The sequence below is a fragment of the Mycteria americana genome, chromosome 24, assembly GCF_035582795.1.
Source record: "Mycteria americana isolate JAX WOST 10 ecotype Jacksonville Zoo and Gardens chromosome 24, USCA_MyAme_1.0, whole genome shotgun sequence".
NCBI classification, from domain to species: domain Eukaryota; kingdom Metazoa; phylum Chordata; class Aves; order Ciconiiformes; family Ciconiidae; genus Mycteria; species Mycteria americana.
Genome location: NC_134388.1, coordinates 5,128,234 through 5,143,425, shown reverse-complemented (window position 1 = coordinate 5,143,425; position 15,192 = coordinate 5,128,234). Strand labels below are relative to the sequence as shown.

Here is a 15,192-nt window from a genome sequence, read left to right as displayed (position 1 = left end):
TTTGACTGTCTGGGGTGTCAGCAGCTCTCCCGGCACAAAGCATCGGCGCCGGGACGTGGGAGGGGGTGGCTCTGGGGTGGCCCCTGCTCACCCTCCCAGCCCGTGGCCTTCGCCGAGCCGTGGCCCCAGGACCCACTGGGCGAGGGTGGGACGGCGGGCGCGGGATGGGGACATCCAAGACATTCAGTACCGGGGGAGAAGGGTGCCCTGGGCGCCGTGCCCGCACACGTCCCAGGGCTTCGAATCGCCCACGGTCCCTTTTTTTTGGTCTTTTTACCCATTTTCTTTTTCACATCCCTTGACGCTCCCCCCTGCAGCATCCAGACGACTTTCTTCATCGAAGGGCAACCGAGACAATTTCCCACGTGGGCCACCAGTGACCAAGTCTCGCTCCCCGACACCTCTCCATAGCATCCCTGAGACCTTCCCTTTCTCTATCCTCCTCCTCCTCCCCGGCCCGTGGCCACCCCAGCTCCCAGCAGGGCAGCCCCCATTCCCAGCCACAACCCGGGGCCACTAGCCCCAAACCACGGGGTCCCGGCCCTGTGGCCCAGGGCCACATCAGGGTGGTGGGACGGAGCAGGAGCCAAAAGGACCCGAGAGACCCCGAAGAGCCGCGTTAACGTGCCAGCATATAAATACTCCTCTAAGCTCTCGGCTGTTTACCCAAAGCCGCCGTTCTGGAGACGGGTCCTCGCTGAGCAAACGCCGGGCAGCGCCGCTGGGTAAACAGCCCGGGCTTTATTTAAATTTTAAACAGAGAAGTTGCTCTTTGGATTTGCAACCGCTACCCCAGCCGGCGGAGCCGGGCGCGTGCCGGGCCAGGGCCGGACGGATGGGACGGTGGTCCCCGACCCCGCCGGCGGCACCCCAGGCTGGCAGCACCAGGGGAGCGGGTGCTGCCAGCAGCGAGGGGCTGGGGGGCGAGGGGCTGGGGGGGGGGGCCACAGGGCTGCGCGGCTCCGGCTGCACCATCGCCTTCCCTGACATCAGCATTTCTGCAGGTTTTGCTTTCGCAGCAGGGAAGGTGCCGCGGTGGGAAGGGCCGGCCCCGCTGGCAGCACCCGCTGCCTCCTTGGGGAGCCCGGACCACGGGCAGGGGGGTCCCGGGCTCCCCCCCCACCCCAGGGAGAGGACGCACAGCCCCAGCCTGCCACTCCCTCGGGGCCAGCCGGCGGGCACCCCTGCCCTCGAAGCACGCGGGGACCACGTTCCCAGCGGCACCACGGCTCCGCTCCGAGCCACGGAGACAAAGGAAGGTCCCCGCCGCTCTCCGTCCCCCCCAGCCCCTCGCCGGACCCCCGGCTGCCGCCTCTGCCGAGCCTGGCCCTGCGCCGAGCCAGCGAAAAGTTTATCCCAAGGTCAGGGCAAGCGGCACGGCAGCCTCCATCCCTGCCGGTGCTGGAGCCGCCACACACGCGCCGGGACCCCCACGCCGCGTCGGGGGGCTGCCGAAGGCCCAGCCAGGCAGCGTGCGCCCAGCCTCGGCGCCTCGTTAATTATTGAGGCTGTCTCCCTCCCACCTCCTCTTGATCCACTAACCCACAATCCAGCTCCGGCAGCGCCGGCGAGGCAGCCCGGGGCTGGCACGACTGAGTCCGGACCCCGCGGCACCATCGGGATCAGCCCTGGCCGCATCCTGGCTCCCCACCACAGGCAGGGGAAGGCTGCTGCCAGCACGGCTCAGCACCACCGGCCTCTGTGCCAACGGGGGGGAAGCAGCACCAGTCCCATCCCGCTGGGACAGAATCCGGCCGGGGTCCCCGTGGAAGGGGCCACAGGCTCAGCCACGTCGGGCATCACCACGCCGTCCCCAACGGTGACGGCAAGGTGAGGAGGGTGGCACGGAGAGCCAGCGCCAGCCACGCCGCCGTGAGCCCGAGGGGCTGAATTTCACGGGGCGGGGGTCTTTCTCCGCAGTCAGGGTGATGCCACGGGCCCAGCGATGTCCCCGGTGCCACGCGGCTGGGCCCCCTCGGGGACAAGGAGCGTGTCCCCGTCCCCCGAGCGGCCCAGCCCCAGCCAGGGGAACGGCAGACGAGAGAAATTTAAAATAACACCGGTGCAAAGCTGCCCCCCCAAACCGGGCGAACATTTTCACAGCTGTCACTAGCTGTCATCTCATGAATAATTCATCTGCCTCATGAATATGCAAAGCCGGGGCTGCTGATTAGCTTCAGCTGAAACATAGCTTAATTCCTCACAGGCCATCGGGCGCCGGGACAACCCGGCCAGTTTTGGGGTCTCCTCTCGCCCCAACCCGCCCCTCGCCATGGGCTGGGATGAGGGCGGCTGCGGAGCCCGGGATCCCCGTGGAGCAGAGGGGACATTGGGGGAACATGGGCTTGGGGTGGGTGGGTGGGCGGGGGGTCCTGCCCACCCACCCAGGCAGCCTGGATGCAGTGGCACAGGGGTGCCCCCACCCTGCGGATGCCCCAGCCCTGGGGGGTGCCCCCAGCTGCCCCTCCAGCCAGGACGCAGACCCTGTGACCTCTGCTGTCCCCCCGGGTCACTCCCGTCCCCAACGCCACCAGAACGCACAGCCTTTCAGCGCCCACCCACCCAGCGCGTCCCCCCCCATCGCGGGGCTGATCCTGCGCCCCCCGCGCCCAACCCCACCGCAGCCACCGGCCCCCCGCAGCACCCACCTCCCTCCCAGCGCCACGATGCCCCCGCCGCCCCAACGAAGAGGGGGAGTCCACCAAGGGCCCCCCCCGGGGCCGCACGGCCGCGACAGGAGCCCGGCAGCGGGGCCGGCTCCGCGTCCCCTCCTCTCTGCCCACAACAAAGGAATTCTGCAAACCTCGCTGCCGTCACATCTCACAGGCAACGTGATGCTTCCCGCTCCCCCCCAGCCTGCGAGAATAAATTAGCACCTCGGAAAACTGTGATCCCGTCCTATATGGGCCCTTTGCTGGGTGCGATTTTTATTAGGCAGACAGTCTGCAGCCTTTATTTTAGAATTTGTTCTTTTTTTTTTTTTTATTCCCCCCCCCCCCACTTTCTGTCTCTCCCCAGGAAGCCGAAAGCGCTGCGGGAGCCCCAAAGCCAGCGCAGCATCGCAGCAAGCCCCCGGCCCCATCCCTGCGGATGGCTCGGCTGCACGCCAGCGAGCGGCTCCGAAAGCAGTGTGGGTGCCCGGGCACCGAAAGCGGGGAGGAGAACACCGGGCCGGTGGGCCTGGCACAGAACCGGGCCTCCGGCACCAACCTCCCCACCGACGCTGGGTTTGCCGAGCCCCCGGGCCGGTTGCGTGGGAGCGAGGAGCCCCCCCAAACAACCGCAAACCCCTCACCCCTACCCGCACCCACATCCGTCCCCCCCAGCAGCCCTCCGTCCATCCAGCCCGGCCTCGCCACGTCCCCGTGCCGGGGCATGCAGGGTGGGCCCCATTCTGCCCGTGGTGCTGAGCCCCCTCTGCGCTGCCAGCCCTGCCTGCTCCCTGGCAGCCGGGGGCACCCCGGGGATGCGAAACTTCCCGGGTCCCTCCCTGCCGGGGAACCACCGGCAGCACCAACGGGGAACCGGGCGGCCGAGGCAGGGGAGGGGGCCGGGGCGCACCCGGCTCTGGCACCGCAGGGGGGACAACTCCCCGGTGGGCACCCATCCGCCAGCACCCACTGCTCTCCTGCCATCCCTCGCCCCGTCCCTGCAGGCTGGGACGTGCTGGGACCGTGCTGCCTGCCCTGCCAGCGTCCCCCAGCCCTGCCTGTCCCGCTGGCCCCAGTGCCAGTGTCCCCCAGCCTGTCCCCGTGCCAGAGTCCCCCAGCCCCTCTCAGCCCCAGTCCCAGTGTCCCCAGCCCTGAGAGCACTGGTCCCCCCACTGTCCCTCTGTTCTGGTGTCCCCCTGTCCTGCTGTCCCCACAACCCCAGAGGCCCCAGCCCCACTGTCCACCTGCCCCAGTGTCCCCAGCCCCACACCTGATCCCCCCCAGCCCCGACCCCAGCGTCCCCATCCCTGACAGCCCCGGTGTCCCCAACCCTCAGTCACAGCATGTCCCCGACCCCAGCATCCCTCATCCTTGTCCACCTTGGTACCCACAGCGTCCCCATCCCAGCGTCCCCCAGCCCCAGTCCCAGTGTCCCCCCCCCCAGCCCTGACAGCCCCGTTGTCCCCACCACGTCCCCCAGCCCGGATCCGTCCCGCTCCTGCCGTAGCGGTGCCACCGTCCCCGTCCCCCACCCCCGCGCATTCCCACCGCCCGGCCCGGCCCCGCCGGCACCGGGCACCGCAGCGGGGGCGCGGCGCGGGCGGTGCCGGTGCCGGTGCCGGTGCCGGTGCCGCACGTACCTGGGGCCGTGCTCACGGCGCGCAGGGGGTCATCGCCGCCGGTGGAGCCGAGCACCCCACCGGCATCGGGGGCTTAAAAGCGGGGCGCGGAGGGGGGCAGCGGGCCGGGCCCCCCGGAGGGGGCCGAGCCGGGCCGGGCCGGGCCAATCGCGGCTGGCGGCAGGCACGGCCCCCCCGCCGGTGCCGCCGGTGCCGCCCGCCCGCACCTGCCCGCAGCCGCGGCGAACCCGCGCCCGCTCCGCGCCCCGCCGCGCTGCCCGGCGCAGGGCGAGGGGCGGCCGCGCATGCGCCGCCCCCCCCAAACCGGGGCCGCCCCCCCCACCCCCGGCGGGGCCGCCCCCTCCCCGGGCACCGCAGCCCCCCGCAGCCGGGGGTGGTGGGGGTCCCTGTCATGGGGGGGGTCCCTAAGAAGGGGAGGGGGGGTCCCTGTAATGGGGGTGGGGTCCCTTAGAGGGAAGGGGGGTTCCCTGTAATGGGGGGGTCCCTAAGAGGGGAGGGGGGTCCCTGTAATAGGGGTGGGGTGCATGAGAGGGGATGGGGGGTCCCTGTCATGGGGGGGTCCCTAAGAGGGGAGGGGGTGTCCCTGTCATGGGGGTGGGGTCCCTTAGAGGGAAGGGGGGTTCCCTGTAATGGGGGGGGACCCTAAGAGGGGAGGGGGGTCCCTGTAATGGGGGTGGGGTGCCTGAGAGGGGAGGGGGGGTTCCTGTTATGGGGGGGTCCCTAAGAGGGGAGGGGGGTCCCTGTAATGGGGGGGGTCCCTATCATGGGGGTGGGGTTCCTAAGAGGGGGGGGGGGGTCCCTTGCAGCCCCTCCGCAGCCCCCCCGGATCGGTGCGGGGCTTGCTGTGCACCGCACCCGCCCCCGCATCCCTGTGCTGGGAGCCGCCTGCATCCAAGCAGGATTTTAGGGGGTCTCCAAAAAGAGGGGAGGGGGGGTCCCTTGCAGCCCCTCTGCAGCCCCCCCCAAGTCACTGCGGGCCCCCCCTCTCTCCCTGCCCTGGCACCCAGCAGGATTTTAGGGGGTGTCCAAAAATGGGGAGCATCTTCCAGCCCCTCCGCACCCCAAAATCCCTGCTAAGCCATACGGGGTGCAACCAGCAGCATCTTCCAACCCCTCCGCACCCCAAAATCCCTTCCAAGCCATACGGGGTGCAACCAACAGCATCTTCCAGCCCCTCCGTACCCCAAAATCCCTTCCAAGCCATACGGGGTGCAACCAGCAGCATCTTCCAACCCCTCCGCACCCCAAAATCCCTTCCAAGCCATACGGGGTGCAACCAACAGCATCTTCCAGCCCCTCCACACCCCAAAATCCCTTCCAAGCCATACAGGGTGCAACCAACAGCATCTTCCAGCCCCTCCGTACCCCAAAATCCCTGCCAAGCCATACGGGGTGCAACCAGCAGCATCTTCCAACCCCTCCGCACCCCCGTACGGCCCCGTACGGGGCCGTACGGGGGTGCGGAGGGGCTGGAAGATGCTGAGGATGGATGAAGGCTTAAAAAAACCCCCCAAAAAACAGGTGAGACACTCCAGGGAGCTGCGCTACCCGAAACGAACCCCAACATAGGTTGAAAACCATCGCTGAGCTCTCAGGGAGAGGGTTTGGGGGGGGGGGGGGGGGTCACCTTCCCACCGGTGAATGGAGAATGCCACCCTGTCTCCCCCGACTTGGCAACAACCGGTGAAAAAAGATTCCCCCCCCCCCCCCCCCCTCCTTCCCCGCCTCATTTTCCCCATAGGATGGATCCGTGGAAACCCGAGAGCAAAGTTCTCATTTCCGACTCCATTGTGCCAGACTTTTCGTGGCGTTTCCTGCCTTTTGTGAACCCCCCCCCCCCCCCTCGGCACAACCCCGGCATTGCCGGCGCACAGAGCTCTTCTGTTCCCCTTCTTTATGTGGCTGCAGCTGGCGTCCCCGTCCCCACGTAGGTGCCCGAGCGTGGGGGACAGCGACAGGGGTTAATGCCCCCACGGTGTTTGCCAAGCAGGATTGAGGAGAGGGGCTCGGGGGATTTGCCGGCACGCTGATATCCTGGCTACTTCCCACTTCGAGCGGATCCAGGTGGCTGGATCTCCAACCGCTGTAATGGGTTTCCAACCCACTGTCCTGCTTTGGAAAGGGCACCCATGGGTGCTGGTTGGGGTTTGTTGGAAGGAGGCTGCTGCACCGTCTCCATGTACCCAGAGAGGATGGTCCAGCACGGGTAAACGCGGCTCCCGGTGGAGGCAGGACCGCTGCCCGTGCACGGCGGGATGGGGCCGGCTCCGAAACGCTCACCCCACTCGTGCAAGGGCCTGGGCACCCTTTGGGGTGAAGCTGCTCCCCTTGCCCCCCCCCCCCCCCCCACCGCAGCCGGGTCCTGCACCCACAGCAAGACCCGCATCCCACCCGCCTGCGGCCTCCACGCTGCCCGTGGGGCTGCCCACGGCCCCGCTGCCCAAACCCTTCCTCCTGCTCTTCGTCTTCCTAAGCTTCATCCGGAAATCCGGCGGTGCCGGCAGCGTCTGATCCGCACGACGCATCGTGCACGGGTCGAGGACTGGATGGGTTCGCCCAGAGCCCGGCTCCTTCCCGCACACGGAGGCGGGAGGGGGCTCCCCCTGGCACCCACCTCCCGTGGGCCACCCTTCGCTAACGAGCACCGGGCACGGTGATGAAGCTGCGCCCGGCCCTGACCCTCACCTGCGATGGGTCCGCGGAGCAAAGGGGTTATGGGGAGAGCGGAGCCGGAGCCGCTGGGGACTCGAACCTCCCCGTGGGCTCGGAGCAGCGAGGGGCAGGTGAGGGGGGAGCGGGGGGAGCTCGGGCACCCACCCGTCTACCTCCCGGGGGGGGGAAACAGGGCCGCGGCTGGGCCCCGGCAGAGGCAGCGTGGCTGATCTGCCACCCGCTGTTTGTCTCGCTGAGGAAGGTGCCGGCAGTGAGTTATCGGAGCTCTCCTCTCGAGTGGAGATAAATGTCATAACAGACACCAGCCAGCGCGGCTTATGGATGGGGATTTAATAGACACCTCTCCCCCCGCCCGCCTCCCCGCACCGGCAGCTGCTCCGCGCCCGGGGACCGCGGCCCGCGGCGTGGCGGCCGTGGGGACCGGCTCCTCTGCCGGCACCAGTTTGGAGCCCCAGTGTCCCCCCGGCCGGTCCCTCCAGCTGGGAGGTGACTTCAGGGGGTTCTCCCACGTCCTGGGCCCAGCCTGGAGCCCCGACATCCCGCCGTGCCCATCTCCGGGCGGGAGAGCCAGCTCCGCCTGGCACAGAGGGATGTCCCCGTGTCCCCATCCTTGCCCGGCTCGGGGTCCCTTCCGCACCCCCAGCCCCGCATCCAGCCCATCCTCGCGGCATCGCCCCGAAAGCGCCCACAGCTCTGTCCCGAGCTGCTCCCACGAGGCACCACCCGCCCTCGCCGGGTCCCCGCCGTGCCCCGTGTCCCCAAGCCCACCGGGGACGGGCCAGGCCCCCAAGGGCAGCAGTGGCTGGGGTGACTCCGTCCCTCGGTCCCGCTCACTCGGCCCCGGCCCCGGTGGGTTTTGCTCCGGTGTCTGCCAGGGTGAGCGGGCACCCGAGCATCTTTTTGAGCCTGAACGCTGGGTTTCTGGTGAAATCCTGCAGCAGTGTTGCCGTGACGACCCTCCTGCAGTTTCCATCCAGAGATGTTTTCCTTTGTTGTGACAGGGACGCTGGGAGGTGGCCGTCGGCGGTCGGGGTGAGCAGCGGCAATGACGAGGGGCTCCCGCCGCGAAGGGCCGGGACCTGCCGCTGCCCTCGGGGAGACCCGGCGGGGCTCCGGCTCCGCCGTGGGGCTCGGGGGGGGGGGGTCCCCATGGCTCCAGCACAGCCCTGGCTTGGCCCCAGCCACCCAGGGGACAGTGGAGGGGCCAGCAGCCACGTGACACGAGTTTGATCGGTCTCAGCCAGGTCTCGCTCCCATCAAGAGCCACAACAGAGAGGTGACGGGGACAACGTGCAGCATGGGGACAGGTGTGGGGACACCGCAGGGTCGACGGGGACCCGAAGGGGACGGAGGGGGTGGCCCCGTGAGAGCAGGAGGCGAAGCACCCTTGTCACCCCGATGGCAGAGCCAGTCTGGGGGGCAGCGAGGCCAGGAGCCTCCCCAGCTCCGGTGCTGCCCGGTTTGGCAGCCGGGGCCGCGGCGCCGTGACCGGGGTGCTGAGCGGCACCGCCGCTGCCGTCCCGCGGGCACCGAGCACCCAGGGACCGGGGTGCCAGGGTCACTCCCGGCGCGGCGAGGGGCCCCCCACCTCCCCGCGACTGGAGCGTGGCCACGTGCCCCGGTCCCCGCGTCGCCGGGGGTGCACGGGGGGACCCCATCCCGCGCCCCACGGAGCCGCTTGTTATTCCGCTCAGGTCCGCCGGCGGCTAATGAAGCCCGTTCCAGGAGAGCTGCCACATTCATCAGGAGAGCAGCTTATTAATGAGGCCTCTGCCACCGCAGCTGGGGCCAGCGCTCGGGGCACTGGCACGGGGACAAGCAGCGGGAGGGTGGACGGACGGACGGACAGCTCCGTGGCAGGGCGAGCCAGCAGCCGGTGCCTGTCCTGGCTGAGATGCTGCTCCGAAGCCGGGGCTGGAGCGGAGCGGGACGCCCTGACCTGGGGTCCGCTCGGAGGGGACAGGTTGAGACCCGGTGCCGTGGACCCGCTCCCGCAGCGTCCCCGACCCCTCGCCCGCTGCTCCTCGCCCCCGGCTGCGGCTTGTTTCTGCTTTTGGCCGTGGCCAAACCTGCCCCGTGGCGCAACCTGGGCACGGTGGCGAGGGCACGGAGGGGTCCGGGCTGGGGGCTGCAGTGTCCCCCCAGGGATGCGGGGACCCTGCCCCGGCCAGGCCCAACTTCCCTCCAAACCCGGCGGCGGGATGCATTGATTTTATTTTCTGTTTCCATGGCAACTGCCTCCTTCCCTTCCCCCTTCCGGCAGCCGGACCCGCTCCTTCGCCCTCCCGCAGCATCCAGCCCCGGCCAGCACCCACCCTCCGCTGGGGACACAGGGGACACAAGCTGTCACCCAGCACCGTCCCCTCCTCCAGGGACTCTCCTGGGCGGCAATGCCACCAGCTCAGCATCCGCGGGCAGAGCCCAACCCCGCACCCCGGCGCCCGCCGCAGCGCCGGTGGGCGATTTTGGGGGAGCAGCCGGCAGGGCTGGCACGGGACTGTGACCGGGCGCGGGGGACACCAACAACCCCGCTCGGCCCCTCTCTGACACCGGCAATAATTAGCAGTGGGGCTGGCAGGACGCCGCGCTGGTTCGTTAGCCGGGGCGGTAATTGCCCCCCCAGCACTGCCCGCGCGGGGAGGCCTAGCAGCGTCTCCCGTTAGCGGAGCCGAGCTCATTAACGGCACGTCTTACCCCGACACCTGCTCACGGCTGATGTGTCGTGCCTCCGGCACCCCCCGCGCAGCAGCACCGGCGGGGAGGACGCCGGCACCGCAGCAGCCAGGCCACGAGCCCGGTGCCCTTACCCCTTTGGGAGGAAACGCTGGTTTGTGGCTTAAAAGCAGGGTTATAATAAGATAATTATAATTACAGCCTTTTAGCCATCCCCTTCCAGAGGGACGCACCCGTCGCCGCCCTGCACGGCTCCTTCCCAGCGCGGAGATGCCACCACATTGTTATTTAGCATTAATTATCGGCTGTGCCAAATCCTGCCCTTCCCGGCCCCCCCAGGACTCCCGGCCCCTCTGTGCAGGCAGGGGGGGATAAAGGCAGAGGCGCATCCCGGAGAACAGGCAGGGCCCTGTGCCGGGCGGAGAGGCCGCGGCGTTGAATAACGCCTGTGCCGCATTCACCGGTAATCTCCAGTGTTTACACGGAAGTGGAAATCAATTGCCGCAAGTAATTAACGGCGAAGGGCACAACACCCGCTTCTTCTTCGGAAGCAGCTCCCGGCGCCAGCCGGGGTTGCTCAGCAAAACCCGCACGCCGGCACCCGCCGCACAAAAGGCACCAGCACCCGTTTCCTGCACCGCCGGCACGAGGTGGCCATGCCGGCACGGGGCCAGCATCCCAGCGGCTCACGGGTGGGAGCTCACGCCCGGTGAGAGCGGGGGGTCTGGATCCGTGCCGGCGCCTGGTTTGGCACCAGCCTTTCTATTAGCTCTTGGATAAAATGCAAAGGCCCCCCCGGCGGGCGGCTGAGTGCCGGCCTGGATGGCAGCCGGGAGCCAACGCCGCCAAGCTGCTCCCGGCACAGCCCGGGGCGAAACAGCTGCATTTACCGCCCGCCTCGTTCCTCGAGAGCGAGGAGGGTGAGGAAGATGCTGAGGCCGAAGAGCCCCCGGGGCCAGAGCGCTGCCCTCCGCCTCCCCCCAAGCCGGCAGGGCTGGAGGGGCCGGGGGTCACCGGGGCGAGCGGGGATGGCGACGGCAGGCGCGGGCAGGAGGTGACGCAGGCAGCGGTGGCACAAACGGCAGACCCGTCCCCGACGCGCGATGAGCCGAGGGGCAATTAATGCTCCTGTGGTTTTTGACCCAATTTCTCAGGCGAAACTCGGGGGGGGCGGGGGGGGGGGGAGAAGGGGAGGAAGGAGGAGGAAGACAGAACGCGTCACGCGTGTGCTGCTGTGTGTCACCGCATGGGCGTGCACGCCTGGGCACGTACGTGTGTGCTCATTGACAGGCATGTGCAGGCGTGTGCGCGGCCCCAGCCGGGGGCCGAGGCGGGCGGCCAGAGCCCCCAGAGCCACGCTGCGAGGGGGAGGCGACAGCTTTGCAGCACTCGGCTGGGTTTATTTTTGCTCGTGGCTGAGCGCAGGCAGCCTCGGCGCGGCCGCCGTGACTCATGCAGGCAGCCCAGCACCCGGGGAGGTTTGGGAGGGCCGCAGAGCACCGCCGGGCCGTTGCCTTGCGTTGCTTCCCCCAGCAAGGTGGCCACGGGAGCCGGCCGGGGACGTGGGACCGCCGCGGGGTCAAGGCTCGGCAACCTCGCTGGGCACATGCACAAAGGCCCGGGGCCACGGGCAAGCGCAGCGGCACCATATGCCTGCGAAGGAGAATTTTAAGCAGCTGCCGTGTTATATGTGTGTGTGGGGGGGGGGCGATTTCTCCCTGCCCAGCTGCTCCCCGCAGCTCCCTCGCAGGCTTGGGGGGGATCTCAGCCCTGCCTGGCCGGGGTGCCCGCGGGGGAGCTGGCCCTGCCGCGCTGGCCGAGAGGCAGCGGTGGTGGGGAAGCCGGGAGGGCTTGGATTTCCCGGTGTTTTGGACTGGTGACTGGCGGGGGGGGGATGCTGGGGCGTGCGGGGATGCTCCAGCGTGTGGGGATGCTGGAGTATCCAGGGATGATCGAGCATGCTGGGGTGTGCGGGATGTGGAGCGTGCCGGGATGCTGGGGCGTGCGGGATGCTGGGGTGCACAGGGATGTTGGAGCACGCAGAGATGCCGGGGTGCGCAGGATGTTGGGGTGCACAGGGATGTTGGAGCGTGCCGGGATGCTGGGGGGCGCAGGATGTTGGGGTGTGCGGGATGTTGGGGTGCACGGGGATGTTGGAGCGTGCCGGGATGCTGGGGGGTGCAGGATGCTGGGGTGCACAGGGATTTGGAGCACGCAGAGATGCCGGGGTGCGCAGGATGTTGGGGTGCACAGGGATTTGGAGCATGCAGGGATGCTGAGGTTCACAGGATGCCGGGGTGCACAGGATGCTCGAGCACGTAGGGATGCTGAGGTTCACAGGATGTTGGGGTGCACAGGGATTTGGAGCACGCAGGGATGCTGGGGTGCAGAGGATGTTGGGGTGCACAGGGATTTGGAGCACACAGGGATGCTGAGGTTCACAGGATGTTGGGGTGCACAGGGATTTGGAGCACGCAGGGATGCCGGGGTGCAGAGGATGTTGGGGTGCACAGGGATTTGGAGCACGCAGGGATGCCGGGGTGCAGAGGATGTTGGGGTGCACAGGGATTTGGAGCACGCAGGGATGCCGGAGCACGCAGGGATGTTGGGGTGCACAGGGATTTGGAGCACGGAGGGATGCCGGGGTGCAGAGGATGTCGGGGTGCGCGGGATGCCGGGGTGCGGGGTTCCTGCCCACCCCCGCGCTCGGGCTCTCCCTGCGCTCTCTCGCCGCTGCTGCGTTCAGCCGCGCTCCGCCAGTGCCACCTACAGAGCTGGCCCAGGAGGGCACCCAGTCGCCCCCAGCCCGGGGCCCGGCGGGGTCCCCCCCTGGAGCCGGCTCGGGGTGGGGGGGGGTGGGGTGGGGGGGTACCCCCGACCCCAGGGCCGTGCAGGGGCCGGGGGGAGCGGCTGGGGTGGGGGGGGGAGGCGAGGCCTTTGCGGGGGGGTGAGGCTCGGGGGACGGCCCCCCACGGCGGTGCTGGGCCGGGGACGCTGCCCGGGGTGCTCGGGTGCCGCAGGGCCCCCCCGCGGGGGAGGGGCAGGGCGGTCCCGCTCGCCGGTGTCCCCGGGGCGGGGCGGGGCGGGGCGGGGGGGGGGAGGGCGGTCCCGGCCGCCCGGGTCCCGGGAAGCAGTTCCGCCGCTTCCTGCGCCGGGCGGGCGGTGAGTGCGCGGCGGCCCGAGGGGACGGGGATGGGCGCGGGGCGCGGCGGCGGCGGGACCCGGCGGTGGCCGGTGCTGCGCGGGGGTCCCCAATGCTGCCCGGGGGTCCCCAGTGCTGCCTGGATGCCTCTGATACTGACCGGGGGTCCCCAGTGCTGCTCAAGGGTCCCCAGTGCTGCTCGGGAGGTCCCCAGTGCTGCTCGGGGGGTCCCCAATGCTGCTGGGCATCCCCAATGCTGCTCGGGGGTCCCCAATGCTGCCGGGTGTCCCCAGTGCTGCTCGGGGGTCCCCAATGCTGCCGGGTGTCCCCAGTGCTGCCCAGAGGTCCCCATTGCTGTCTGGATCCCTCTAATGCTGTCTGGGGGTCCCCAATGCTGCTCAGGGGTCCCCAATGCTGCCAGGATGCCCCCAGTGCTAGGTGTCCCCCGTGCTGCCCGAGGGTCCCCAGTGCTGCTCAAGGGTCCCCAGCGCTGCTTGGGGTCCCCAATGCTGCCGGAGTGCCCCCAGTGCTGCCAGGGTGCCCCCAGTGCTGTCCGAGGGTCCCCATTGCTGCTCGGGTGGTCCCCGATGCTGCCGGAGTGTCCCCAGCGCTGCCCAGGTGTCCCCGTTGCTGCCGGGTGTCCCCGTTTTTGCCCCTCGCTGACCCCGTCTCTCTGCAGGCAGCGCGGCCGCAGGCAGCGATGTCCCTGGAGCCCCTGATCTGCGCCGACACGGCCACGCGGTGAGTCCCGGCCCCCCGAGGGGACAGCAGGCGGCGGGGTGCTGCGGCCACCACCCCCAGGTGGGTCCCTCCTGGGTGCCACGCGCTGTCCCCTGGCCCTGCGGGGGACTCGAGTCCCATCGCTGATGCTGTCCCCGTCGTGTCCCCGGGACGGTGGCACATGTCCCTGCAGGGTGAGCTCCGTGCTTAACCGGGACGTGAAGCAGTTTGGGAAGAAGCACATGTTCGATGCGAGCGAGGAGACGTGCTGGAACTCGGACCAGGTGGGGGGACGAGGACAGGGGACGCCGGAGGGGTGGGACGGGAACCGTGCATGGGACAAGAGCTGTGTACGGGGGACGGGAGCCGTGCACACGGTGAACACCCCGCTCTCCCCGCTGCGACGGAGCCCTGGTGTCGTTCCTGCCTTCAGGGCACGTGCCAGTGGGTCACCCTGGATTTCCCCCGCACCGTCAAGGTCTCGCAGTTCCACATCCAGTTCCAGGGGGGATTCTCCAGCCGGCTGTGCACGCTGGAAGGTGAGGAGCTGGTTTGGGGGTGTGGGGGTCCCTCTGCCTCTGTTTACCCACATCTGGATCCCGCAGCTGTTTCTTGCAAGGCCCAGAGGTGTTTGTTAGCCATTCCCCAAACCCCAGGGGGGCTGAGGACATGGGCTGGAGCGGAGAGGGGTGGGTAGCGAGGATCTGGGGTTCTCCGGGATGCTTTGGGTGTAGATGGGAACCCGGTCCATTAGACGGACCACTGCTCCCAGCCCTGCAGCAGAGAGGACGGAGCAGCCGAGGCCGCGGCAACCGTTGGAGGCTCCCCCAGCACCTGAGCCTCCGCACGGCTGCCTCCGCCTTCGCTCTCCGCAGGCTGCAGAGCAGGCGAAGAACCGGTAAAAATATCCGACCTGTACCCCGAGGACATCAACGCCATGCAGATATCCTTTGTCACGTTACGGGCTGGGTCGAACGGCTTGGTGGGTTGATTCAGAGCCACCCGCGGCTGCGGAGGGGCAGGGGGGCCATGGCAGAGCTGCGATTTAAACGACAGACCTGCGGGTGCCTGTTGGCACGTTGCTACCACTAAAGCAACTCAGCGGAGCCGGAGCAAATCCGGACATCGCCGGCTGTGGTACACCAGGGCGCGAGCCCCACGTGGGCCCGCTCGGAGCAGGTCTCCCACGTGTCGTGGCATCTCCCTGCCTATTTTTCTCCTTTACGGGCCCCGCACAGATTCCAGGTGGAGGAGACGGTGCTGGATAAGCTGAAGATCACCTTCGAGAACAGCACCGACTTCTTCGGGAGGATCGTGGTCTACCACCTCGGGGTGCTGGGGGAGAGGCTCTAGGGCAGCGGCGAGGGACAGAGTGGGGGGCTGCTCCCCCATCGCCTGCGTTCCCCCACAAGGGCTCTGCTGCGCGGGGGGAAACGGGACAGCAAACCCTGCCGGCGGGGCCGCGCTGCCTCCAATCGCACCCCAAGGCGCTGAGAGGGAACCCCTGCCCCACGGGACGGCAGTGACAGAGGGACGCTAGTGCAGAGATCCACGTGCTGGACTTGCGAGCCTTTGGTGGGAGGCAGCCTGCGTAACCGGCCGAATAAATGGTGTCCCCGCTCCTTCCCGGCTGCTCCTTGGGCAAGCGGCACCCCAGGACCGAGCCCTCCGGGGTTTGCCGTGGCCGTGCCAG

The 15,192-nt window shown here is 69.0% G+C and overlaps 1 protein-coding gene across 5 annotated transcripts; it reads left to right on the top strand.

Annotated features, from left to right (window-relative positions):
• Window positions 1-12,743: 12,743 nt before the first annotated feature.
• NR2C2AP (nuclear receptor 2C2 associated protein) lies at window positions 12,744-15,121 on the top strand. 5 transcript variants are annotated; one of them, XM_075524039.1, is made up of 6 exons: window positions 12,744-12,799; window positions 13,459-13,520; window positions 13,693-13,783; window positions 13,933-14,038; window positions 14,375-14,443; window positions 14,737-15,121. In XM_075524039.1, the coding sequence occupies exons 2-6, from the start codon at window positions 13,480-13,482 to the stop codon at window positions 14,850-14,852; spliced, it is 423 nt and encodes a 140-aa protein (XP_075380154.1). In that variant the 5' UTR covers window positions 12,744-12,799; window positions 13,459-13,479; the 3' UTR covers window positions 14,853-15,121. The 5 variants fall into 5 exon arrangements, with proteins under 5 accessions (XP_075380154.1, XP_075380155.1, XP_075380153.1 ...); XM_075524040.1 differs by having other exon boundaries at window positions 14,375-14,451; window positions 14,745-15,121; XM_075524038.1 differs by having other exon boundaries at window positions 14,272-14,443.
• The last annotated feature ends 71 nt before the right edge of the window (window positions 15,122-15,192 follow it).

What these genes read in the sequence shown, in the direction of transcription:
- NR2C2AP (XM_075524038.1), top strand. Translation starts at nt 13,480, where the DNA reads ATGTCCCTGGAGCCCCTGATCTGCGCCGACACGGCCACGCG. An exon ending in TGCGCCGACACGGCCACGCG is followed by an intron (nt 13,521 to 13,692) that starts GTGAGTCCCGGC and finishes ATGTCCCTGCAG; the next exon opens with GGTGAGCTCCGTGCTTAACC. An exon ending in GGACATCAACGCCATGCAGA is followed by an intron (nt 14,444 to 14,736) that starts TATCCTTTGTCA and finishes GGGCCCCGCACA; the next exon opens with GATTCCAGGTGGAGGAGACG.